General features: G+C 36.4%; 1 protein-coding gene across 1 annotated transcript in view; it reads right to left on the bottom strand.

Moving 5' to 3' along the window:
- Positions 1 to 27,570, bottom strand: part of LOC124159740 (dynein beta chain, ciliary-like) — a 255,329-nt gene that overhangs the window by 89,349 nt on the left and 138,410 nt on the right. Inside the window, exons 45-55 of the mRNA XM_046535651.1 lie at positions 26,940 to 27,060; positions 23,718 to 23,882; positions 20,956 to 21,129; positions 20,651 to 20,843; positions 15,225 to 15,337; positions 14,940 to 15,133; positions 11,580 to 11,799; positions 11,251 to 11,412; positions 9,002 to 9,198; positions 7,530 to 7,686; positions 1,985 to 2,173 (exon numbers count right to left, since the gene is read on the bottom strand). Of these exons, the coding sequence (XP_046391607.1) occupies positions 1,985 to 2,173; positions 7,530 to 7,686; positions 9,002 to 9,198; positions 11,251 to 11,412; positions 11,580 to 11,799; positions 14,940 to 15,133; positions 15,225 to 15,337; positions 20,651 to 20,843; positions 20,956 to 21,129; positions 23,718 to 23,882; positions 26,940 to 27,060 (1,885 nt within the window). The remainder of the gene's footprint in view (positions 1 to 1,984; positions 2,174 to 7,529; positions 7,687 to 9,001; positions 9,199 to 11,250; positions 11,413 to 11,579; positions 11,800 to 14,939; positions 15,134 to 15,224; positions 15,338 to 20,650; positions 20,844 to 20,955; positions 21,130 to 23,717; positions 23,883 to 26,939; positions 27,061 to 27,570) is intronic.

Here is a 27,570-nt window from a genome sequence, read left to right as displayed (position 1 = left end):
TAAAGAAAAAACAAAGAGAAGATTAGGTCTGCCAGGGCACGACCACAGAGAGAGAAGGCCTGAGCGCTCCATCATGACGTCACGAGTTGTAGGCGGACGGAGGGAGTAGCGAAGGCTGCCATTGATAGTGCCAATCTGCGGGGAATGCGTAAGAAAACCAAACACTACGTAAACAGACATTTCTCCGGCTACGATTTCCTTTATACAACTACATATGTACATAGTTAAATTATATTAACAGTATATCCCTTCCTCGGAGAAGCATAATTATTCAAATGGACAAACGCCTTTGCCGAAAAATCTTCTTTGAACAGAAACAACTTGCAATGCAAATGCATTCGAAACCTCAAAAATATTATCATAAGCCTTATATTCAGTAGAAAATTGTTTATGGATCACTCATAGAATTTTTACATCCTTCACAGAGCTTCTACTTTTTCAGCATTGCTGAATTAAACGATGATATAATACAAAAGTAATTCTCTTATACATGCGCAAGATTAGGATAAAACTAGATTTTACTTCTGCCAAATGCCGTAGAGATGGCTTTGAATAATCTTATGTACAAACAAGAATTTCATGGCAAATGATGTACACACCATGGCAAAATGTAACCTCTTAAGAAATGGTGAACAAGGATTTGCTGCTTTCAAGTGGCTGGGGAGATTTCTTTGAATGGACGAATTCCATATCCTACCTTAGAACTCATAAATACAGCATATTATGCCTTCAGTTGGTAAAATCATCATTTTTACTGCCTTCCTGTTGATGGCATTGTTGTCACTTGCAACACAAACCATTCATACCAACCATTTCAAGACCAATGATGACTTTCTTCAGAATATCATTTAGATCACAGGCTTACAGAGTACCTACTCACTGGCAGTATACGGACAACATCTTTAAACAAGGAGTGATAAGCAGATCCTACTATACATCCACCTTTGTAGTCAAGAACGGGTTTCAAATGAATTCCATCCATCATAAGGGTGATGTAACGCTCATGGCTCTCTAAGTGAGATACTCAGTGTTTCATGTAAAATAGAAACCCATACTCATCTTGCTCATTAATTGGACCAACTTTAAACAAAGATCAGAGTCGTTTTTAGGAACCGGATGATAGAGAACAAAATTTCCAGAATTTAGAGCAAAAATATAAGCTTGAAGAGATGTTAAGAAAAACATTACAGCAAATACAAAGACGGAGGGAATATATTCATACAAATACTATGAATGCAAATTCAAGAGTTAAATGACAAAAAGAGGTACAAAAAGAGAAAAATGGAGTCTCTTTGTCAATGGACTCAAAACAGGCATTGAATGAGGAGTTTTTTTTTCTAATTGGGAGACAATCTCCCTTATGTTTGATAAAAAATATTAAATCGTGCATGGAATGATATGTCAAAAATTATAAATATGAAAATCATACACATATTAAGCTTTCTATTATTCAGCAAAAATTATTTTAATAATAAACAATAGAAACTTAAGTTTTCAGAAATTTAAAGGAATGTGGAATAAAAAAGAAACCATCAGCCAATGTTTTGAATTAATTCCATAATACCAATGTGCCGATAAAAATTTTATGTTAGTGAAAAATGCAATTTTAAAATAAAACCATTGTTTTGATGCTTTTTTATTTTTTCAAAATGCTTCTAAAGAGAAGTGCTGCAGCTTATATTACAGATTTAATGATATTATTAAGAAAGCTTCCAAAACTATAACATCAATAGCTGGTTTTGAAATTTCTCTTCAGCATAAATGATTACTCAACACAGTCATAACCTTAAGGAATGTAGAAAACCACAGCAAAGCAAATTACTTCAGAAAAACAGTCATTTTAACCATTCAAAAACGGTTATTTAGTGATCTCTAATTGAAGAATATGGCAACTATAGTTTTCTTCATCCCCAAAATGCTAAGTAGACACCAAAAAACAAGCTGTAAAAGTTGATAAACTTGGTTAAATTAGTAATACACTCACCTCATTTCTAATGCCATTGATAATATTATCAGTATCATCATCTCCGAAAAGGTCAGCAACTTCACCTGAAGCCAGCATGTCATTCACAACTACAAGGAATCGTTCATCAGCTACCTGAGAATCAGTCATTAAAAACATTGTTCCCAAGCCTTTCAGTCCAACTTTGAGATACAAACCAGCAAGATCTTCCTATAAATTAGAGCAGAACAGTAAATAATTTTAAACTTTTGGTGACTTTATTTAAAACTTCAAAATGAGTAAATTTAACAACACTAATAATAACTGTATTTTGGGGCACTATTCCAAAAACATCATTCTATCTTTTACATCTTGATAGTGACAAAATTATGAAACTAATTACAAGTGTGAGAGTGATTTCATGTTCAATGAGTGCAAATACCATGGACTGCCTTTATAGTATGTATCATTTCCTGCTAATATAACTAAGTTTTAGAAATTCAAAGGGATCCTGAAAAATGTTTTAAAAAACTAAACTGTAAAGGATGATAAAAATCATAGCCTGAGACATGCAAAACTTGTAAATTTCATGTTTTAACAGTGAAAAACATATTTAGGCACAGTGAAAGCCCAGTTCAGTGAGTACGGCATTTTACGAGAATCATGTTTTAATGAGTGATAAGTCTTTGTTGATCATATCCATCCTCGCTAATCCGTTCCCATGTGGTGCTTTTATCGTAGGTATGTAAACTGCCCAGGGTTATTTTTTTGGAGGAACTGAAGATTTTGTACATTAAGTAAAATATTTATATCATCAAAATTGCTCTCCAGAAAACCCTCAGACTGCAGTTCGGCTGGCGAGAGTTGTCTGATGAAAGCCCAAAAGGAGGGGTGGAAAACCCTATCCCAGCACGGTTAGCAGCCAATCACTGCTCCCAAACTGCACCTCACACCCTCGCCTAGACATATAACGTTGTCACATGCATATGAAGCAAAGAAACAAGCCTGAAAAACCAAAACAAGCCCTTTCTTCGAATCATCAAAACAAGGGATTGTTCCTTTGGGTCCTTCAAGGTTGTTGTCCCTTCTGGCTCCTTTCTTCACGGAAGCATTTTGTTTACATGCACGTGGGTGTTTCCCTTTCTTACCTGGCAACCTTAGACCCTACCCCAAATTAGGCCCTTCTTCCTGTCATAGGACAATTCTCGGCGGCTGGACGGTGTAGAGGGGTGAACTTAATGCACCCGATCCTTCGAGCTTGATCTAAGGCAGAGGGCTGATGGGGCCTCAGCATTCAGCAGAAAAGAGCAATTGAAAAACGTCTACCATCCCGTCGACTGGATGTGCCCAATCACACGGCAACGGAGAGTTGGGGTGTGGGTAAGGGGTGGAGTTTACTCGCTTGGAGGGCCCGAGTTTACTCAGTCTCAGGGGTGTAGTAGTATAAGGTGGTTTGCATGAGTATTATCATGTCCAGGAAACGTAAATCTTTGGACCTTAAAACAAAAATTAAAATTATAGACAAAAGTAGCTGGACATCAAAGACTGATATCAGGAGGTGGTTTGGTGTCTCATCATTTACGTTGTTCACAATATTAAAGACAGATGAAATTAGCAGCAGTGAACGAACTAGGAACACCTAGCAGCCAAAAATATTTGCGGCAAGGGGAACATCCGCAAAAGGAATCTGCACTATTCAAGTGGTTTTGGGGACAAAGGTCTGCAAGACTGCCCATAACCCCTCAACGCCATCATGCCTATCCAGTACGCTTCCTGACCTACTGTATATAATATTTTTTCCCCGCAAGATATTGTATTTTAAATAAAAACTAATTGCTGTATCTTTTGAAGAAATGCTTTTCCTCTCCAATAAAATATTCATAGCGACTTTATGCCTTCAGGATTAATTTCAATGTTTCGATGAAGTTCCGTTTTAAACCGCGTTCACGAATTCGGTCCAAAAACTCAACGCCTTCCTTCAACTGTACTATCTTGAAAACTGCCGCCTATTGTGCTTGTGAGACATCTAGAAGGGTCAGCTACTTAAGCTTGAGATACGGTATCTTCTAAGCTTACTGCCTTCTCTCAGTCTTCTTGTGTGCCGTCACCTCGAGCCCCAAGTGTGTTTGGTCCGCCTCCTTAGTCCTAAGCGTCCTAAGCGAAGGGGCCATGTGCTTCGCTCTGCATTTATTTTTTAAATTTTTTTTCTGGACAGTAATCAACGAAGATAAGATTCCGTGATGGTTTTCCGGGTTTACACCGCGTTGATACATGTTTTGCGGACGACAGTTTCGGGCGCGTTCCAGCTCCCGTCTTCGGGTCCAAATGATTTGCAGATCTGTGATCCTTATTTATTTACAGCTAGTCAGACGGATGTTGATTTTTAATTCCATTGTTGGAAAAGCCGTTTGAAAGATGAGGATAAAGGATAGCCGTCTTCCCTATTGAAGTTCTTCTATGAAGGAGTGTATGAAGTAACGTGTTCCTGTGGTTTATCATACATCGGGCAAACATCTAGATCCCTCAAATGCAGAATAAATGAACATCTGAAGGCAACCGAAAAGAAAAATTTTCGTCTTTCTGCGGTTGCAGAGCATGCATGGTCGGAACCTGGGCACGTCATACTATTCAAGGAATCGAAAATCATCGCCAGGGAAAATAAATATTTCCCTAGGCTGATAAGGGAGGCGATTGAAATAGCGAGTCACCCTAAGAACTTCAATAGGGAAGACGGCTATCCTTTATCCTCATCTTTCAAACGGCTTTTCCAACAATGGAATTAAAAATCAACATCTGTCTGACTAGCTGTAAATAAATAAGGATCACAGATCTGCAAATCATTTGGACCCGAAGACGGGAGCTGGAATGCGCCCGAAACTGTCGTCCGCAAAACATGTATCAACGCGGTGTAAACCCGGAAAACCATCACCAAATAACTAACCGCGGAAGCCTCCGTAATAAGATAAGATTCCTCCTAAACAGTCAGGGTATACCAGGACCCCTTCAAGATATTTTCTTGTCTCTTGATGGAGCTTCGCACGCGCTTCAGTCTACTAGAGTCGTTCATGCTGTGTGGTGTTCTTTCAGGCAGGGCGTTGAAATTCTCATCAAGTGTACTTGCTGTGTGTGGAATTTTTATTTAAAATTGGGGATCCTACGAAATGGGCATAGTATTGAAAGACAAGAAAGAGACACGGAAGTCTGTTTGTGTGTTAGGTTATAATAAATTCATTGGTGGGGTGAATTTCAAGGACTTGTTATTGCATTCGAACCTAATGGAAAGAAAACGCCATTACAAGTGGTGTATGAAGTTATTTAAGAGACTATTGAATGCCACAGTCCTAAATTCATATTTTGTCAACAGGAAAAACACGTATAAAAAATTGACTTATCATTTCGTGTGCCATTGGTCGAGGTAATATTTTTGAAATATCCAACTTCATACAGACTGTTTGGACATTGCCGTCACTCCTTACACAATTTAGTACCAAGACTCACTGAAATACATTTCCTAAGGACAATTCCTTCAGCTGGGAAGAAATCAAAGTCTCAAAGGAGGTGTGCAGTTTGTGCCTAATATGGGAAATGAAGAGACTGCGTGTACTAGTGTGAAAAATGTGCAATGGGATTATGTTTGGATCAAATCAAGTCACACAAAGCAGATTTTCTAAGGTAAAATCATTTGAATATTAACATATTGACGTTTGAAACATTAGCACGTGATTACCTATATGAAATGATACGGTAATAATAGAACAAAGTCGGAGAAATGGGCGAAGTGATAAATTTTCAAGTAGGCAAAACGGGTAATCCTATCGAAAGTATCCAATCTGTTATGAAATTTTTGACCCCAAATAACTAAAATACATCATGTAATTGTATTTTAAAAATATATGGAATGTTAGAGATCTCAAAGCTTATTTAAATCTTTCAAAACTGAAAATTTATTCATTAGTTCATAGTAGGAGATACATAAAACAGTAAATATTTATTCAAATCGCTCGAAAAATTATTACATAGTAGCGCATTATATTACGCAAGTTTACAAAAATTTTCAATGATACTGATCGTATATTATGAAAGATATAAATTATTGAATGGTAGTATGCCAAAAAGGCGAAGTCCTTTAAATCTCATCCGGCCGCTGGGACGGGATTTAATTAAATGCCCGCCGGTACTTAAAGAGTTTCCCAATTATTACATTATTATAACAAAATTAAATTTTTTTACTGCCTTCCATCCTGTGAATGAATTTTTATTTTCATAATGTTTTGTGCATTTAAAATCTGTACATGCACTTGTCCTCTACTTCCCCAATGTTTAACACAAAATTAAATTTTTTTACCGCCTTCCATCCTGTGAATGAATTTTTATTTTCATAATGTTTTGTGCATTTTAAATCTGTATATGCACTTGTCCTCTACGTGCTATCACATCCTGGTATTAATAACATTTATAATCATTATTTATTATTATAATTGATTACGAGAACTCCCATTCCCGTCAGTACCTTAGTAACCCCTCCAAAACACAATCATCAGAGCTCAATATCGCTTGAATAATGGAATAGTTTCTTTCCTCTGATATCTCTGAAGTCTAGGGTGTCATATTCCAAATGATATTGTTGAGAGTCAAATACGCCCAACAATCGACCAAGAATCTTTAATTGTCCTATGACACATTTCCCCACCTACACTAGGAGACATATTCTGCAATTACCTTTGTTCAACAAAATAAGCAGTTTTACAGTCTCAAAACCAATGCTGATATCCACAACTATAACACAAGGGGTTGTAGTGATTTAAGAGTTACTGTACATAAATCAACCATGTTCAGCAAAAACCCCACATATGCTGGGTCAAAATATTTCAAATGTTTACCTCTAAAGATTAAACAGCTAGATTCATTCTCCAAATTCAAAGGTCAACTTTATCAGGATTTATGTGACAATCCCTGTTATTCAGTGGATGAATTTATGTCTTTATAACCTGTCTTTTGAAAATGTTACTTTTATGTTTATGTCAGTACCTATCCTTCTCGCCTTAAATATTATTTTTTAATACCTCATGTATGTACTATTTTTGTGACTTGTTCCATACGTGGCTTAGACACGTCTCTGGGAACCAATAAAAATATTATTATTATTATTATTTTGCTAACTGTTCTGAAGATGATACTTTGATTTTATAGTTTTAGTTCAATCCCCTCCATTCACCTTGCTTTTCCATTCTTCGCCCATGGAAATAATATCCCATACCAAATCCTAAGATGCAGCATCCAAGTACAGCTAAATTATCATCAGGCAGAAAAACTTCTTTTGCTTTCAATATTGAGCCATGTAAGAGGTAAATTATAAACTGGCACCGAGAACTACAGCTAAGAACTGAACCCAACTAAAAACAAGTAGAACGTACCAGACATTAAAAGTTTTTTTAAATTCAAAATAAAACACACACCAAGGATTAACGTTCTATTTTTTATAATAAATTAAAATTAAGAATAAAACACGAACAAAACATTAAATCTATACAACTAAGCATGTTAGAGGATATAACAGTCAAACTACATTGATGCTTTATCCATTTACCTTGAGGTCATTCATCGAGTATCCTTTCCTTATTTGAAACTGGAAAACATCTAGCCCAGAAATTGATGCAGAAAGCCTCGAAAGAGATTGTTTTCCACTTCCACCAACCCCAACAAGCAGTGCGTTCCCTCTAGGTGACTCCAAAATTCGGCTGATTCTATAGCAAGGATAGAAGGGACAGCAGGTTATGTAAATAATAGGAAATTATGAACAGTAATCATAAATGATTTTAATTTTTCCTGCTGAATAATATTCAGGTATTCATTCCTCTTTGGCTCTTTGCAGGTTGCTGCAGTTGTATTGGCTGACGTTTTCGAAAACGATTTGTTTTCCATTGAGGAACGCTACTGTCTCAATGTAGGATTTCACAGTGAACTGAATTGACTATTTGACAAGTACAACAATGAGACTCAGGTGTTGTCTAATTGGATTGAAATACTTCCTTAACTTCCTCACGTTTTTAATGCAAATGATTACAGGTGTCCAAGTAGTGCTTCGATGAAAGCCAGTATCATTATTAAAAGTTTTTAGATTGCGGTGGATCTCAATGCCTTCCTTGATTATGTGGTCCCAGTAGCATTGTGAGCGGCTAAGAATTTTTGCATAAGGCAAAAGCTTTAATTCCATATGTTCGGCCAGATGGATTTGAAAAAAATCAATTTTTCCAAATCGCCCTATTGCACACCCTTCCCTTCCTTTCTTCCCCTTCCTCCGCCTTCCCGTCTTACCACCTCCATCCTGCCTTTCCTATTTAAGACGTTGCACACTTTGATATATTGTAGCTGATGATGCTGTAAGTGAAATCGGTAGTACCAATAAATTTAAAATCGTGGAAATTGCTCCTGCTTTATTTTCATGCATTATTTTCCATCACAGTGTTAGCTTTCCAATTACAGGTAACGATAACAGCCAAGAATGTCAAAACCATATGGTATGCATTCAACAAATATGAAGTTATTACTGTACAAATATGTAAACGAAAGTTCAGCAAAATAATTTCTGATGGTAATATTAGCTTCCCTATACTGGTTACGATGACAGCGAAGAACAATGAAACTGGGTGGTAAAATAATTTAAGAAATACCATGGGAGAAGTGCATTATTAGTGAGAATATGCAATTGTTAGTGCAGAATTCAGATATGAAACAATGAATCAGACATAAAACTATTGAATAACAATGTTCTTAGAATTGATTACTCGTGGGGGAACATAAAAATTCTTATGAACTAGTCATTAGTGTCATTATCATTATTATCAGAACACAGGTTTTATAGAAAGATATGAAAAGAATAGATAATCTTGAAACTCTCTTTGGAGCTACCCATCCCACTCTTCCACAACCGAATGGTCTCATGAACCAGTGCTTGCCATTGGTTACGGGTTGAAATGCCAAGATGGTCTAATCCAATGGTCAAAGTAAAACTAAATTTATGTATTTACACCCTGTAATGATGAAGATTCAAGTATGTACCTGCAAATGTGCATCATTGCATCTTCAAATAAAACAAGGTTCATGGCTCCAATTAAATCATTATAGGTAGACATGGCCCCTTCCAATAATTTGTGTAAACTTTCCCAGGAATGCAAAGGCATGTATTTACTTTCACCAATGCCTTGCGCAAAATGGCAAAATAAATTTGGCTTATTCCAAATGGTATCTTCAACATCCTGCAAGAGAACACGCAAAAGTTTTTTAAATCTAGCAGAGATGAGCCAAAAAACCTGGATATCAACAGTATTTTTGCATGCAGAACTAAATAAATCAATACACATATGTACACTAAAACCTGGATATAGAGAAATGTATGCAATGTAAAATGAACTGATACTGTAAAACTAAATTTTGAGAGGCTAAAAATTTTTCACCATGTTTTCTATCAAGTAGCTAGCAAATTAAGTTTCAATTTAGTTTGTGGAAATTATTAACATTGCATGTACAGCAAATTTCCAATTATCTGGGCTAATGATGGGGAGAGGCAGCACGAATAATTGGAGGATACGAATAATCAAAACTTTCCCTTTAATTTCTTGTAATTTTCATAAATTACATAAATAAAACAATTTATGTATTATTATTTATGCAAATAGTCTGTTATTTTAGATTGCTTCCGGACTTATTGATAACTTTCTTCACCCAATTGCGATCTAATTAGAGGCATAAACATGACTGTACTCATTGTTCCTGCTGCTCAATTTAAGCCTGGTTTCCGAAAATAACAATTCCGCTGCTGAGTGATGATGCGCGGCAGCATGATCATAGAATCAGAAAAGAGGTTTACTCATATGCATGTGTGGCCACAGCAATAGTTGAAAATTTGCAATATGAAAAATACATTCAAAGATCGTACATAACATTTTTCTTAATTTGCGATTGGTTAACCATTGAAGAAACTTCTAAAATTATCAAGTTTTTTTCCCTGTCGCTCATTGTCTTCTGCAGTGTTAAAGCAGACATCCAAGTAACCCTGAAACATTCCAAAGTACTGCATTAAAAAAGAGACTTTGTATGCAGTCACGCACACGGATGCAAAGTTAAATAACCCAAAGGATGAAGTTCGTAATGAAAAAGTATTTGACTTGGCCTGGATTCAAACCAGGATCTCCCGAGACTGGCAATCGGGAGATTCAGGTTCAAATCCTGGCTAAACATTTTTTCATGATGAACTTCATCCTTTGATGTATTTCACTTTGCACCCGTGCACGTTACTGCGTACAAAGTCTCCTGTTTCATGCAGCGCTTTGAAATTTGTCGCAGCCAACCAGCATTAAAGTAGGGGTTTTTTACTCCCACAGTGGCTTATGTATGGACTTGTGATGTCAACACCTTGTTCGGTAAAACCCAACCCGAAGTTCGCTCTGAGAAAATGGCTTGGTGGTCTAACTGGCTGACAAGCCTGACCAGCAGTCGGGATATCCGGAATTCAAATCCCAGCTAAGTCAAATATTTTTTCATGGCAAACTTCATCCTGTGATGGCGGTCAGCCCTTACGCTACTGTACTCACCGCTTTTTTGTCTTCATAGGATTCTACTCCCGACCGCGGAGGGCACACCGGGCGGTGGACGGAACGTGAGCCTGAGGGGCAGAGAGTAGTCAGTCATTCCTAGGACACTGAGCACGAGGATTGCCATCGGCAGTCAGCTATTTTTTTTGGCAGCGCTGTTTTTTTTTTCTTTTTGCAAGGCTAGTGCCAGGAGTGTAGTTAGTTGAGGTTAAGCGTACTCCTTATTTGTTATCCCATTTCCCTTCCCCATATTCCCGGTGATGATAAGGGAGTGGTTTGGTTGCTAGCGCGATCCTCCCAACTTTCTGAGGGAATTACTTTCTCCAACAGGGGAGTTGTCACCATTCCAAGTACGGACGGAATAATTATTCCCCCTTACGCAGCATCCTGTACTGGCACCCAGTAATCCGACAAACCCAGACCCACGGCTTAACCTGCGGCACAGCCGTTACAATCCTTTGGTGTATTTGTAACATTCTGTTTTATGAAGGTAATGCTAATGGAAATAGTAAGCCCGGTGTAGCATTTCATTAAAATACAATAATCCTGGTGCTTTGGCATCCAATTTTATTTTTTATAAAGTTTGCGGAAAAAATTGAAGGAGTGTGAAACTCATGTACGGATAATCTGCAACATATGTATTTCTGTACTAAGAAAAATCAACATCAAACTATATACATAATAACATAAACTGATAGAAAATTACTAACAGCTTACCTCAAAATTTTTTTTAACAACATCTTTCACTAACTTTTGAAATGTATCAACATCCTTTTCCTCCACTAATTTGTCCGAATATATTCTTTGAGATTCATGCATCCACAGTCGAACTAGGTCAACAACTGTAGGAATGCATTCACCAGAACTGAAAAGCATCCCCTTAAAGAAAGACAAGCAAAGAAACGAATTAATGAAAATTGTCTGACCATTGCATTCTTCTCTATTAACAGTTATTAGAGAATCGAGTACACGTAAAATGCATCTAGTTCATAAAGGCATGATTTTTAAGCAAGAAAAATATGTTATATTTTAATTAACTATTTTACCGAGAATATATTGGATAGATCTCTCAAGTTGAAGATGTAATGAAATTTAGTAGCCGTTGGAAGAAAAGCTTGAGCAACTTTTTGATGAAGAGATAAAGTGGCAGCAACTATTTTTTCAGCATATCTTTGAACTGCGGCTGGAATTTTCAGGAGAGGGAATGACAGATGCTGCTGCAAAATTGACGTGTATATGTGACCCACAGCTTGTTGGCCAGGAAAACTAAAAAAGAGAAGGTTTTTAATGCTTGAAAATTCTTCCATCACAGAAAGAAAAACAAAAAATGAACATCTCAAAACTACGTTCAAATTCATGAGGCTAGATGAAATTCATTATAATGTCTACGTCATTAATTAAATTTATTTAACATTCTCATGGGCAAATTTATGATGCTCAACATATCTCTTATAACGAAGATATCCATAGAATTTGATTTCAGGGTTTGTAAAACTACAGCAATGTTTGATATATTCTTACTGGCTCAACAACTCCCAAGGAGCCCAGCCCTCCACTTTTTTATAAAATTCCATACTCTAAAGTCATCCCTGTTACAGTTGATCCTTCCAAAATATTTTTCTGTGACTTTGCTCCTCACTTATCAACTTCTTTTGTTTCTCTGCTTAAAGTTTCACAAGTGAGGTTTCGTTTTTTTTTTGTTTTGGTTTTTTTTTGGAGGTTTTGTTTTGTTAAAGTTTTTTTTTTTTGTGAGAGACTGCTTGCTATAGGCTCCTTTATCAAAAGAAGAAGAAAGCTGTAGTTCAGCCTTCATTGGAGAGATTTTTCAAAAAAGTTGACTAGATGCCATCACACAGCTTCCAATAAAATAAATAAAAAAGTTCTTCTTTCTAATAGTGTTTTTCCATTTGAGTGAGCGCTGTTTAATTCGTGTACCACATTAACACTTGCAGCAACGATATTGCACGAAATACGTGAATTCCGTACGTCTTTTGTCTTTTTTGAATAACATTCTAAATACATATACACCCATGTCTCGTATAGCGCAAGGGATACGTTCCTTGGGGTCTTTGCGCTATACGAATCTGCGTTATACGAGAGCGTTTTAACATTGGGAAGATAGGGATGCGTTCCTGGTAGCATAGGTCTTCGGTATTGAATTTCCTCTATAACATATATATTCCCATAAATAGCCTTAGAAAACATTATTTATGTAAATTTTTATAGTTTAAAACATCTTTAAATATAGTATGCACGCATTTGAAGACTTTTATTCACGTTAAAAAAAATTCTTATGTGCTTTTAAAATTCCGTCCTGTCGTGCGGGTGGGCTAACATCTGCTATCTCAGGGGTTTGTAATGCATTGCCGGCAGTTGACGATTTTTCAAACCAGTCGAAAAACAACTATTGTGTCACCCAGGCCCTTTTGTCGCTCATTGAAATGACAGGCAAATGCTACTTTGAATGCCATTTCATAGCTAGCGGAGTTTATGAATGATAAATCATTTTAATTTGAAGTCCTCCGAGTCTTTAGCAGCTACGTGAAACAGTCTTTAAATGCCTTGAAACCTGACCCAGGTTTTCCTTCCCTGAAAATGAATGAACGAGAATGCATTCTTTTCCAAAAGAATATCGTCTCGTCAACACTAAAAACTAGTTGAGGGGGAAAGGAGCCACTTTCAATCACAGCTTGGAGTTCATAAGAAAATGTTGTGGTGACCGCGCTATCAACACTTGCAGATTCACCTGATATCGCCGCATTGAAAATACCAGCTTGCCGTTTAAATTCTGGAACCAACCGGAGCTTTCACTAAATGTCTCGGAGCGATTACCACTCGTCTTTTTGTACTGATTCACTATGAACTTTCCGTATGTGTAGACCGCTTGGTTGAAGTTGGTGCGGCTGAGGTCACTGATGTTTAAACTTCGTCTTTATTCAGAATAAGGCATCGTGAGTTTAAACTTCCGCGCAATATCGCTTTGACGTTCTCCATTTTCAAAGCAATTGACCTTTATCAATTTCTCTTCTAGGTTAATGGTTTTTCTTGATAAATTCTTGATTTTTCTACCCGCACTCCTATTTTTTGCCATTTTCTCTTGGTTTTTACTCTGCATGGCTCTATCGAAATGACCTTCTACTGCTGAACTGTATTCTTGAGACGCAGAGGGCCTACGACTGCGGGGAGGAAAGGAAGCTATTGTGTTTGAGACTCTATAGCGGACTCTCTTATATGTTGATGCTATTCATGCGCAACTCGGGCACTGCTCCATTTCTCCCCCGTGAATACCGATGACCTTGAAGGCTTTAGCGTAGACCCTCTACCTGGAAGTCAATCACCCGATAACCTACGATGGCAAAAAATACGTCTCAACCAGTATTGCTTAAAAAAAACTCATTTCCACTAGCCCCACGCTTAATTAATGATCTAAATTAACTCATTCTGTTAAGGAGACGAGATAAATTACTTCGGTAGGCCGGCTATCTGGACCCAATGACGAGTAATACTTTTGGCCATTGCACAGCAATGGATTTCGATTAATATATATAAACAAAAAAGAAAATTTGAGGCAAGCAATAATATTAATATGCGTAAAATGATAGAAATTTCGTGTGTACTTAGCGCAAGTTCACGTTTTATCACGAGAGCGTTTAAGATTTTTGATTAGGCTACACTGCGCTGCAATGTTTCCCCGAGGAACGAATTTGCGCTATATCGAAATTGCGCTAATCGAAATTGCGCTATACGAGACATGGGTGTATGCTATTCAGAGATACGCTGTGACGAGATGTCTCCTGCCGAGGAATTTTGGAGTAAAAATTTAAAGGTATCAAGAGTGAGGGTTCAACTAAGCATTATGTTATGCTTCTTGACATATCTTTTTATTTATAATGGACATTATTAGTGGAATGTTAACTTAAAACCGAGAGGAAGTTTCACTTGGTAACCACAACAGAATTCTCATGTTTTTTAAACTTTTATTTACATTTTTAGCATATTTTCAAAAGACATTATATAATGTGAGAAATTTAATTAATTTATTATTAAACATTATTTTATAAAAATAAAATCTGTACAAAAAGCAAGGTTTTGGTATTTATATTTTGCTCTTTTGGAACGTAACCCCTACAAATAGTATGGAACTCAATGGTTCGACTTTCGTACATGTTTTCAGGAATGCATCGTGTGCGAAAGTCGGGGACTGCCTGTTCATTTAATACAACACTTGCATTATTTCCGGGTGAAAAGGCACAGCAAACAAAAATTGAGTTCAGGAAATCATAATGGACACTGATTAAGTGAAGTTATCACATGGCTTGGGTAAATTTCAGCAAAATGATCATCAATTAAGGAATAAAATAATTCGACACTCCATTCCAATGTATAGAGAAAAGACAGAATAATACCTCAATGCAAATATTATGAAATGTCTCTGAAGGCGAGGATTGATGGTAAAACTCCCAGCAGTAGGATTCATGCAAGATACATATTGCACATTATGGATGTCCTTCAGTGTTAATTTCGCTCTATCATACCAATGGCCGTAATCAAGGTGCTGCCTAATAAGGGTGTGTGGTTGCACTGTTCCATAAGTATCCACCTAACAAAAATAAAAGAAATTGAAATATTATACCAACCCATCAAAGTAAAACAAAGTAACATGAAAAAATACATAAAATAAGAACACATACCTCTGGCATGTTCATATCATCAATAAAATATACCATAGTTTTACTTCCAGGAGGCCCAAAATTCCTTCCTGCTTTCTTTTCCAAGGGTTTTTCGAGCATTTTCTGCAGCATTTCTGAAAATTTTGAAGTAATGACTGAGATGGTAACATTTATCACATGATAAACTTATAATTCAATGAATTGAGTATGCATCATTAAAACTCTCAAGTAAAGGTCAGCAACTACGATTGTATGATTGCCAATTCTCACAAAAGCAATATGCCTAATGGCCACACTCCATATCTGGACCATCAGACTTCATACTTTCCTCGGCTCAAGAGAGACCTCAAGGGAAACTGATACAGTTCCTTATAAGAACTCCAAGGGGCCGTAATGGAATTTTTGTAGGGGGTCCTTGAAAGCAAGTTCAAAAAGACGTTCGCACTGTGGGAATCTCAACAAACATGTTGTATCAAAGCACAAGTGGACTATCAAGGATTTGTACTAATTCATTCAATTAAAAAAATAAAACCCGTTTAGTACTAATACTCTTTGAATCTACCCTGAATCTACCATCAACTTAACAGGATAAAATTGTAAAAATACCTTCTACAGTAAGATTCTGAGTGGAAATGTTTTTATGTAAATTGATATTATAGTTCTCTTACACTATCATCCACAAATTGCTAGTCATAAATAATTTTAGTTCCCATTTCTTAGCAGTTCTCTGAAACGTGTTCTACAAACTTCTTTGGGAAGACCACATTAAATAATATAGAAAATGTCCTTAAAAAAACTTGGCATCTGGGCAATCTTCTTGCCACATGGTGAAATATCTAAAAAAAAAAAAAAAAAAGGGTCAAGGACAGAATGCCACTAAAAGATGACAGGGTCCACCAATTCCTTACAAAACCTGTGGGAAGGACTGCATTGTCAAAAAAGGCGGATCCATGAAAACACGCCTAAAGGAGCACAAGAAATGAATTCGACTGGGGCACTCAAAAATCTACACTATGCAATGCATGGTTGTTTGAAGAAGAGAATTGAAGACGAAAAGACTCCATTCATCACATTTGTGAACTTAGAAAAGGCCTTTGACGATGTGGAATGGAATTGAATGCTTAGAATTCTAAAAGAAATTTGAGTTCTCTATATTGATTGAAGAATTGTAACAGTTTGTATAAAAACCAAAACACTGTGATTAAATCCAGATTGACCCTGGCGAAAAATCTGTGTAACAAATATGTGTAAAAATATGGTACATTATGTAAAATTACACATTTACTACACTTTTCTACTCACAAAGTTACACAAATCGTACAGTCTGTGCATCCTGTACATCATTGATACCACAGCCGTACTCAATGTGATGCATCAGATGTTACACAGATTGTACCACTAAGTTACCAGTCTATTCATGCACCAGAATTGTACTCAATATATACACATCAATCACTATTTTTGGGGACACAAATGTCATCACAATTTTACCACTGTGTCGCGATACCATTATATTATGTAATTATTATTTTTTAATATAAAGGATTAAATATCGTATTTTGAAACTTGCGCCAAAGGCCAAAGCGACCGGCGGCCATCTTGCATACCAACAGCCGTCGCGCTGAAACATTCGCAGCTACTGTATTTTGTGACTTTGCGAATTAAGCTATGCTGTAGAATCTTATTTTACAAGCAAATTTACGTTGAAGTACGCAATGGAAGAAGTAAATAATCCGTGTTTCGCAATGAAGACAGGCAAAAAGGAATTGGTAGAATACTATTTCAGGGACTTTTTAAATCGACGCCGTTTTAAGTTCCTGTCTGTTTCTGTGTACTGAATTACCGGGTAAAGTGGATCCTAGCGGCACGAAGAGAGATATAAGAATATATCCTTGTCAGCATAAACACATATCTGCTGAGCTGACCATGTAAATGTAAGTAAATGGAACATTTTTTCTATTCGTTAGTAAATCACCGAGGTTGTGCATGTAATCTTTCGTATGTACTAATACGATTAATGAACCGCTAATTTCTGTCCAATAAGTATTTAAGATTATTAATTACTATGTTCACAGTTTAATTACAATTTAGCATGATCTTTGCTTTCGCGGCCATAGTAAAAATACAATCCATTCAGACCGATTAAGTGGAAATATCAGGGTTCTCGCTGAAGAATCCACTTTGTTAGCAGTTAGTTATGGCATTAAAGTATCAGTCTCAATCTCAATTAAATCGTATACGAAGAGTTTTTTCTTGAAAATGTATAACCATTGGAAATACGTCGAAGAATTATAATAATTAATAAGCTGTTCAAAACATAGCCATCAATTTAACTCTCTCCGATCATTATCATTTAGGTATTGATTTGTGCTTCAGTACATTTTTTACGAATGCCTAAATTGCAATGAAAGTCATAAAGAGTTTTAATGTTATCAATTTTCACAATTTGCTGGCAATTTCAGTAGAAGTTGGAATTGGGGCAGAAATAATATCTTCGGAAAATAATATTTCAACTGGTTTTAATATATATTGGATGTCAATTTGTGAATGCAGTGTACATAACAGGACATAACTGAATTGTCAATAAGACGCTGACCTGAAGATGCTGGCAATAATGCTGGTGAAAGTATTGTTATACAAAATGTCTCATGCGACAGATTCCTATAAAATATTATCATCATGAATATTTACAATTCTGTGAAAGACTTGACGCATCTACCTTTGAAAATGAAGATTACAATGTATATACTTTGTTAATTTCATTGCAGATTTCCGAGTTGGCCCTAATTGGAGGCAACACTTCTAAATAAATGATTTTAACGAACTATCCGGTATGTCATGAAAGACATCTTGGAAGCCAACTATAGCTGGATAGGCTACAAAAATAAAAGAGTATTTTCTGAGCTTGGCCTGAAAACAATAATTTTTGGTAAGTTTTATATTACATTTTTTCATCATTAGAGGAGAGATACTATCTGAGGCAATTCTAAATCAAAAGGATATTTCTTTGTGAAAACACCCAAAAAACATCTATCCCTTTCTTCAGTAAGACTTATTTCTTATTAAGCTCTTCATCCCCACTACATAAGTTATTGTCTAACATATCTCTTCCTTATTTTCCATATAAATTGATCCTTCAAAAATTTTATAAATTACCTATGATGATTAATTGGACTACATGTTGTTGATATCATTGTCATAGAGAATACCCCTTCTTTTACAGATGCAGTTCGACTTTATCACCTAAGTGCTTCATCTAAGGAATTAGAAAATTACACAAAGCATTGGCTTAGACACGACAAATTTAGGGATGCCTAGAAGAAAGGCCATCATATTGATCATCCTAATCAGTAGTGCAGTTCTCACTTCTTTGTAGCATTAGTGTGTAATTAATTTTCCCATATTATGTCAATTGGTGTTTTAACTTTTAAGTTATATTGAATAACAATATTAAATTTCCTAAATTTGATATCTTTGTGGAAGTATTCTGAAGCTGTTTATTAGTGTGGCTTCTTTTAAAATTCTGTTAGAAAATAAATAGAGTTGTGATAACATAAATGCATAAAATTACTAGAATTTATTTTTCTGTTAATAACCAAATGAGTTTGATTAATGGTTGCACAAAAGTCCGCATAGGTGATGACCATGTTGTCAAAGCTGGCCAGCGATTTAAATGGAAGACATAACACTGGCTTGGGGAAGAAGAAAATCTCAGGAGCCTGGCTTCGTAAGTTACTTCAAATTTTATTTTACCTATTGGCTTAATATAAGTTGGCTGGAATCAACATGGTATGAGGTAAAATAAATAAGAGCAGTAACTTAAGGGGTTGTTATTTATGAAAATGTTGTGAAAAATAAGGTTCTCTCAACCACTGTTTCATTTCATTAAAAAAAAAGAAAGATTTTTTTGACAGAAAGTGTAATTTTATGCATTAAACCAAATTTTTGTCCATTTTATTAAGTTATAAAATTTTGCTTGACGAATGTTCTTAATTTTACTTTTTCATTAAACAGGAACTATCAAGATCATCAAGAGGGAGTAGAGGAGGCAACAATTGATGATTTATAGTTCTTCTTCAAACAGCAATAAAGATTGATTTTTAAACATTCCTGCATTTATGTTTTTAATTTTAATCCTAATTGCATGGTACCCTTGTTACCATTATTGTACACCTGTGTACTAAATGGTACTATAGTGTACATCATGTACCACTGCAGACTCTGTACTCACTGTACACAATTCAGCACCAATTGTTACACAAGTTACACACAAAACCTACACAGATTGGGCCACTTTACCACAAAGTTACACAGATTGTACACTGGAGTTATAACTATGTACACTATGGTTACACACAGCCTTCTCAGAGTTTACCATTTTCCTACACTAATGGTACACTCAAAAGTTACCATTAGGTTACACAAATGTTACCATTCTTTTTCGCCAGGGGAGCTATGAGGAAGCAAGAATAAGGAGCATGATAAAGTAGTGTTCTGCCCCCCGTAGTCAATAATGAGTTCGTTGAGAAAGCAATGAAAGAAGAAAAGGTTTGAAGTTAAAGAAGTGCCAGGAGTGAAAATCCAGGAGGAGAAAATTAGTATGCTGTGATTTGCAGAAGACATCAAAGCAAAGACAAAGAGATATCTGGACATAACTCCATTACTATAGAAAGCATAACGAATAGACACAGCTGAAATGAAATATGAATGCGACGAAGCAAAAAGTATTGGCCTGCAGTAGAGGAGACGAGGCAAGGACCAACCTGGAACTTGGAAATCATAAACTTGAATGATTTGCTTCGTAATAACGGTGTTCGTATTAATGAGAGTCCACAGTATCCTCAGATATGCATATGCAGGAGATAATGTATTTAAAAAAGAAGAACTATTTAGGAGTTAAAAGATAAAAGATTTTCTCGCATTTTCATAGGAGAATTGAGTGGAGGGATGCATAAAATCAATCCTACGATTAATGAGAGTTGACATACGGAATATCGAAAATGCACATTATGATGGGTTGGAGAATGTAAATATGGATACTAGAGATGCAGGTATTTCTGATTGTAAACCTTTTCTATGGCACGTATAGAAAGTTGCACAAGAATAACATAAAGATATACTTGTACATGGTATTACTGGACTCATGCCACTACCACTCTATTTTCATTATTATTAAGGAAATGCATCAATTAAAGCAATCACATCCAACCTGCATGCCTCTTTATGCAGTATCTTCTTGAGCATTTTATCCTCAGACAAAGTATTATGCAAAAAAAACAATAACAAATTTGGGCATAGGGACCTGCATTGCAATTGAATTCCTTCACATCAGGATCCCGTGCCAACAAGGCATACAAATTGAAAACTTTATTTCACATCAAATCTCAACAATGATCTTTCCCAAAGAAACAACAAGCCCATAAGTCCACAGATTTAAATTTACTAACCAGAAGTGGTGTAGAAGTTAAATGGAATATTGGTCACCAGGTAATTTTCTGAAAGTGAGGCAAGCTTTTCATTCACGATCACAGATTTTCCACATCCAGCACCACCAACTAACATGATTGGATGCTTTCGTGCCATTAACATGTTCATGAAGAATGTGTAGCAAGTGGTTTCTGAAGTTGGAACAAGAGTGGCCTGCATAAAAGAGAGAAAGATGAATAAATATAAAAAATTACGCAATACCCAAAATTTCTACATGAACACAGGGGCATATACCACAAGTGGTTTAGAAAAGTTTTTCATTTGCCTGTAAAGGTAAATCTGGGTCCAGCTCAAAATGAGAAACCATATCTGTCCATGGTAAGAATTTCTTCGTTTCACGATCTATGTAATATCCAAATACAGTTCCCTGAGAAGGAAACTTAACAGCCTTGAATTCATTAACCCACCACTTGCTGAATTCCACTCTGTAGTCCACAAGCTATAAAAATGAAAAAAAATATATTTCGAACATTAACAAACAAAGGAAAAGAGATTAATAACTATGAATAAATAGAGATGCAATCACAGCATATCGTTTGCACCACAGTTTCAATGATTAGAAAATTGTAAAATACATACTGATATAGCAAAAATGAAGTACATATTTATGGTTGAAAATCACAAAAATTTCAAGGTGGTATAGAAAAGCTCCCTGAATTCTCCAGGTTTTCACAGTTTTCTAAGTCTGTAGAAACCCTGATTGTAAAATCATCAATGCCACAATTATTCAAAAATCCCTCAGCAAATGAATGTTACAGCAACATAACTACTAATATCTCAACTAAAATTAATACAATCATATCGATAGAATTATTTCATTTCTCTCATTTGGTCAAATGCATGGGAATAGTTGTATTTCAGTTTAAATACACATTTGCAGTCAATACGTATCAGGAGAATGATTACCCTTGAAAACTGAATTACCACACTTGACCAGCTTAAGCCTAAAACTGAGGAATAGTAGAGTTATAGTACAGATGGGTCAGTTCCGGTACCCAGTTCTCGGTACTGCCGGTTCTTGGCTGTGGAACCGGAATCGAGAACCGGTCGCATAAAGTCAGACTTTGGATCCGGCTCGGAATGTTGGCAAGGATTTTAATTTGGTGCCCAAAACCGAAATGGTCTGCTGTGTACTCAAGGCCAAACAGTGGAGAAAAAAAAATTAAAAAACGCATACAGGCATCCCCCGAGTTACGTATGTCTCGACTTACGTAAATCCATACTTACGTAAGCGATAACCGTATTTCAAATGACTACGTTAATTTTCGAATGCGAGCGCGAAGAAGTAGATATTCGCTCGTACAACCTATGGTAGAAAAAATATCGAATAGTTATAGAGTTTTTTACGTGCTAAAAATAACAAAGTGACCCATTTTTGTCATTCCTCGAAGGAAATTTCATTAATTTCTGTAGAAAAATCGCTTATAAATCCCAAGTCAGCAATCAACGTGAAAATTTGCAGTTCTAGCGATGGATGTGGTGGCATATGTGGTTGCGCTCATTCCTGTACGATACAACTTGTTATACAGCAATATCTGAAGCGCCAACGCAAAGGTTCGACTTACGTAAATTTCGACTTACGCATAGTCTGCCGGAACGCATCTCTTACGTAACTCGGGGGATGCCTGTACATTACTTTCCGATTGCATGGCTTACACGTTTTTTTTCTTTTCTGAGTTGCTTGCTAACTCCTGCATCTAAGGGTTCGTCAGTTTGTCGCTCACGCCAAAATAGTAACATGTTTGTAGCCACAGCTGCTAAAGCCGCATTGAAAACAGTTCTCTTTTAGCCTGCCGCCGTCTGCGGCACGGTGCCAGTCTTTCATCTTACCATTGGTCTTCGTGGAAGTCTTCAAACAAGTCGAAACGTGCAATTGACGGCACTGCACCCATTTCAATCCGGTCCGGTGATGGGCCGTCCGCAGTGTAAAATTTTCTGCGGTGGCCGGCGACTTTTCGCTGGCTGCCGTTCATGTGAAATTCAGGTGGCTGTCAGATGAGATGACTCCCTGCAATGCCGTGTGCAGTGAACGGTGGCCGGTGGAAATTCGTTTTGTGTGAAAGTGGTCTTACGATTGAATCATGTACATACACAGTAATTCTTTGACATACAAGCTTGTTCCAATTTGTTCCAAGAGCTTGTTCGTAAGTTGATAAACCTATGCAAGGCATTGAAAGGTGTGGTTATCCTGCAGAATACAACACTGCATTACAATTTTGCGTTAACTCACGTCCGCCCAATTTATTCATGATGTTGCTGTACCGGCTTGTTGAGCAGTTTATTGTTGAGGTTATTAGAGTGACTGTGACAGTGAATAATCCGAATAAGTTGTCAATTTCAGCAATAATTTAAGCTACATTGCAGAATACAAATATATTTTGAACTGACTCAAAAGTTACAACAAATAAACGGATGATGTTGTCAGAAGTTGAGGGAGTTTCCCTATTGATCCTCATGATATGCAGTACGTAAACTGTGCTCCAAGCATACTCCACGCAGCCCTTCAAAATTAACATCGACCACCATTGTTTTCAGTGAACGCCTGTTCATGGCAATATTTCTGCCAAAAAAGAATGGATTAGACCCAGTTAGAGTAAAAATGTTGAAGTTATAAATGAAAACCTGGAGAAAGAACCAGCGGCTGCCAGATGTAATGTGATAGATTGGTCAATCATGCATTCTTTAACAATGTGTTATTTTAACTTTTTTACTTGGCAAATAAAATTATAGAGACAATCTTAAGATTTTTTACGGAGCTTTCGTGCTTTTTACATTTTTAGTGAAATTATTTTCATTCACATCTTGCGGTCGTTCATTAAATTTGCCATTAATTGAGATAATAAGAGTTCATCCTTGGAACCGAGTATCGAGAACCGAGAACCGATGGTGAAGAACTGGACCGGTACCAAAAACCGAAAAAATTTAGGAACCTACTCATCTTTAGTTTATAGTTAGGAATGCACTGTATTTATAACAAAAATTATAAAGTTTTCCAAATTTTATTCACTACCAATGTTAGAAAATTACCTGATCCTGATAAGTTGCAGCTCCAAAGGCCCAAACACAGGCAAAAACAAAATATATTTCATACCATTCTTTGGGAGAATCTGCAGGGGTGTTTTGGGGTATTAAAAGGCAATCCAAAAGGTGGCAGAGAGTTTGAATATGAGATATTTCAGTCACTGGTGTTACCTGCGGTGAAATAAAAAAGCAAGACTTTATTAATATGATCTAACTTTACCCTTGAATTGAAATTTAATGTTTTGAAAACAAAATGTTAATTCCTTTACAGCAGAAGGAGTAAATTAGGAAATTCTGTTAATCTGGCTAATTCAATCTACATATAACAAAAATAATAGACTTAGAGGGGGAGCCATATTGCAGAGGTATGTCTGGACTTTCAACAGTTATCAAAATTTCCACTTTTAATACTAAAAATTTGAGTGGAATTTGTCAACTAAATTTACACGACATGTATGGTGCTCAGTGATAAGTAGGTCTTGACTTGTAGTCTTAACCTTATTATTCTTACTAGAGATGATTGGATTAGATACCTCGGATCCAAATATCCATGAATAATGCCCTTTACTGGACACTTTGGATCCAAATTCACTAACGTAATCAAATCTGGATAAGAAATTTTAAATCAACGCTTTTGTGAATGCAGCATCCCATAAGAGAGAGTAGGAAGAGTTCTGATCCTCTCTTTGCATATGCTGTTGCACTGTGATGCTTGTCCTACTCACGGACAATTTTGTTTAAACGCTTCAGCAGGAGTATTGCAACAGAATTTCAGCTGTGGAAAATTTTAAGGCAAAATATGACAGGTGTACAGTGTGAATCTTCCAAAGAGATTGAACAACCATCGGAGGAATCTCAATGTCGTAGAAAAATAACCACATCAAAAGTAACTACACCGCAGATTTCACAATCCCACCCTCGGCCCTCCACCAGCCAATGCCTCTGCCATTTTTTTTCCTCTCAGAGACCCCACTCACCATAAATCACTTGCCTCAAAGGAAAATATCAAGTTACATGGGAACAACGGAAACGTGTTTCATCCCTACTCCGTCTCACCAACTGACCTTTTTTGCTCTACCAGCTTCAATTCTCCCAGTTTCTGGAGGCCAAATGTTAGGTGAGTCACCTACTGAGCCTGAAGATATCTCTATAGCTTTCAGCAATTGAATGACACGCACGAGGTTCAAAATAGAATAAACCATGGGTTTCAACACCAATATAATTTGCAATTGCAATGATCCTAATAAAAGCATCTGAAGATGATTTTTGAAAAATCAGGCCCTTAGCGTAATAGAAATTACTCAGCAAGACAGATGCTGACTATTAACCCGCTATTGACCTTCAAAACCAAGCAATTCTCTTAGTTTGATATGTGATTACTATTTGCAGTATAAATGCTGCTGGATGCCCACATGTTTCAGTAAATTTAGCGTGCCCATGTGTTAAATGAAAAACCCGGTGTGATCTTCTCCATTCTCACCACTAAGGTACCGACGGGACGGCACAATGCTTACTATTAAGAAGCACAAACAGGAGCATTGTAAAAATATGTCACTAAGGTAGAAACTCCTCTCCTCCCGCTTGTTTCTGACCAAGGGTTTTAGATGACTGACTCACACTGGAAACCAAGGCCACTCAGTTCCTCTTTGGACTAGAGACTGGAGGAGAGGGGAGATAAGAAATTCGTTTAAGAGAGACACCCCCATTTTCAGCTGCAATTTCTGGGAAAAAATTGTGTCTCTTACTACGAATTTACACGGTATATTAAGCAGAGGGCTTCTGGCTTCCCATATAGCTTGAGGTACCCTGGAGAACAACCCAGGTCTACTCATGATATAATCCAGTGCGAACTGCCTTTGAAGCTACCAGATAAATACGGAATGTATAGGTACTTGCCAATCTGTACAAATCACCTTATTTAAAGGGTGGTACCAGAAACTCATCAAAGACGTGCTACTAAAGAATGCATAGAATTACTATTAAAACAAAGAGTTTAAGCAATATGAAATATATTATCTTTTAATCGAGGAATGAAGCACAGTCACCTTAGAAAGTCTCGCAACATGGAGAACATCACCATCTAAGCGAAACATGAGTTGTGTGGCTCCACTGATTTGAAGTCAAGGGGGGAGGGATTGTAGAGGCAGGAGGGGATATGCGAAGAAGAGTGCAATTAAACTTGGGCTAGTAATTTGAGAGTACTGAAGTGGTCCCATTGAATCTTGAAGTCCTCCTTCCCAAAATGCAACGATTGGGAAGTGCCAATGGCCACCAGTGCCTCATGTGTGGCCACTAGTGCCACACCAGCTAGAAGGAGAAAGAGTTACGATATCTACGAACACGAGGGAGTGAAAACTTGTGCAGTTGAAAAGACTACTATGAATGTGATGTGGCCAATCGAGAGCTAATTTTCTGAGTACATGTTTTATGAAAATTATGTCAAATTACAAAAATAAGACAATTAATTTTTTTGGTAAAACACTGAATAATCTTCTAAACTTAATGAAGAGTTTTTACCCTGCCACTGATCATCTTTTGCAATGCTATAGTAGACATCCAAGTAAACTTGAAACAATCCTTGACAGCAATTAAATAAAATAACTCCCGTTTATGAAGGGAATTCTGATAGGAATAATAATTCGAGTGTAGTCTTGCATTAACACACTCAATGCGGATGCCTTGAATTCAAGGCATCCCGCGCTAGCCTAGGACGTGGATGCCTTGAATACAAGGCATCGGTCCCATTAGGTTTCTCGGCCCTGCAATTGTGCCCAGCATCTCAGGGTGTCTTCTCCTATGACTGGATACCAGTCGTTTGCTTGCAGCAGATTTTTTTGCCTTCTTTTTATTATAATATATTTATTATAATTTTATTATAATATTTAATATTTTCTTTATTAATAGTGCAAATTTTAATAATTTTGAACTATGTATGATTGTATACGATTAAGGAAGACATAATATCTGATATTATTGCAAAATATTTTTTCCACGTGGCGGTGTATTATGATAAATTTTCTCAGCATTGAGTGTGTTTAAATGTAATAACCCTGGTGTTTTGCATCCAATTTTATTTTATTTTTTTAATAACGCAGCAAACATAGAAAGAGCGTGAACTCATGTACGGATAATCTGCAACGCGTGTGAACCGGAGCTGGATAATTGGGAGTCTGCTGTATTCTCAACATATTTCAAAAACTTTTAAATCTTTGGTAACATACAACATACCTTCTTTAATTTTCCAGAGCGAATCATATCCAAACAGAGGGGCACATATTTGTCAAATAGAATAACAAGATTTGCTTTCTCTGTTTGTAATTCCCTTGTTTCGATCCAACTTGCCACAAACCTGTGTAAATTATAAGTTTTCTGGTAATATGGATACATTTTAAAATACATGTCAAGTTATTAACACAATTATCAAACACAATTACTGACAGAATTTAGCGGGCATGTTGTCGGCAAAATATTGAGGACTTTGCTCAGGTGGAACAAAAAAATGCCAGAAAATCTTTTTGGCGCCCAAAAGTGGTGAACCGAGAATGCTTAATTGTTCCACAAATACCCAGAGAAGACTACTAAAAGCATAGTACATTAATGTCCATATAAATAATTTTTTGATTAATAAAAACATACTTTGGAGTAATTAAATCCAGGTGTCAAGTAACAACAAGTAAAATTATGACCCCTTTATATTACAAAGCTAGTTTTCAATTTGTAAAATGGTATTCAATGGTATTTCATAAAAAAATTGGGTATTTTAAATACAACCATTAGCAAATGCACATAAGAAATAGGTACTTCAATAAATTAATAGTGTGCCCTCTCTGTACTAAATAAAATTACTTAGAATTCAATC

Source organism: Ischnura elegans, chromosome 5 (genome assembly GCF_921293095.1).
Source record: "Ischnura elegans chromosome 5, ioIscEleg1.1, whole genome shotgun sequence".
NCBI classification, from domain to species: domain Eukaryota; kingdom Metazoa; phylum Arthropoda; class Insecta; order Odonata; family Coenagrionidae; genus Ischnura; species Ischnura elegans.
This window is presented reverse-complemented; position numbering and strand designations above follow the sequence as displayed.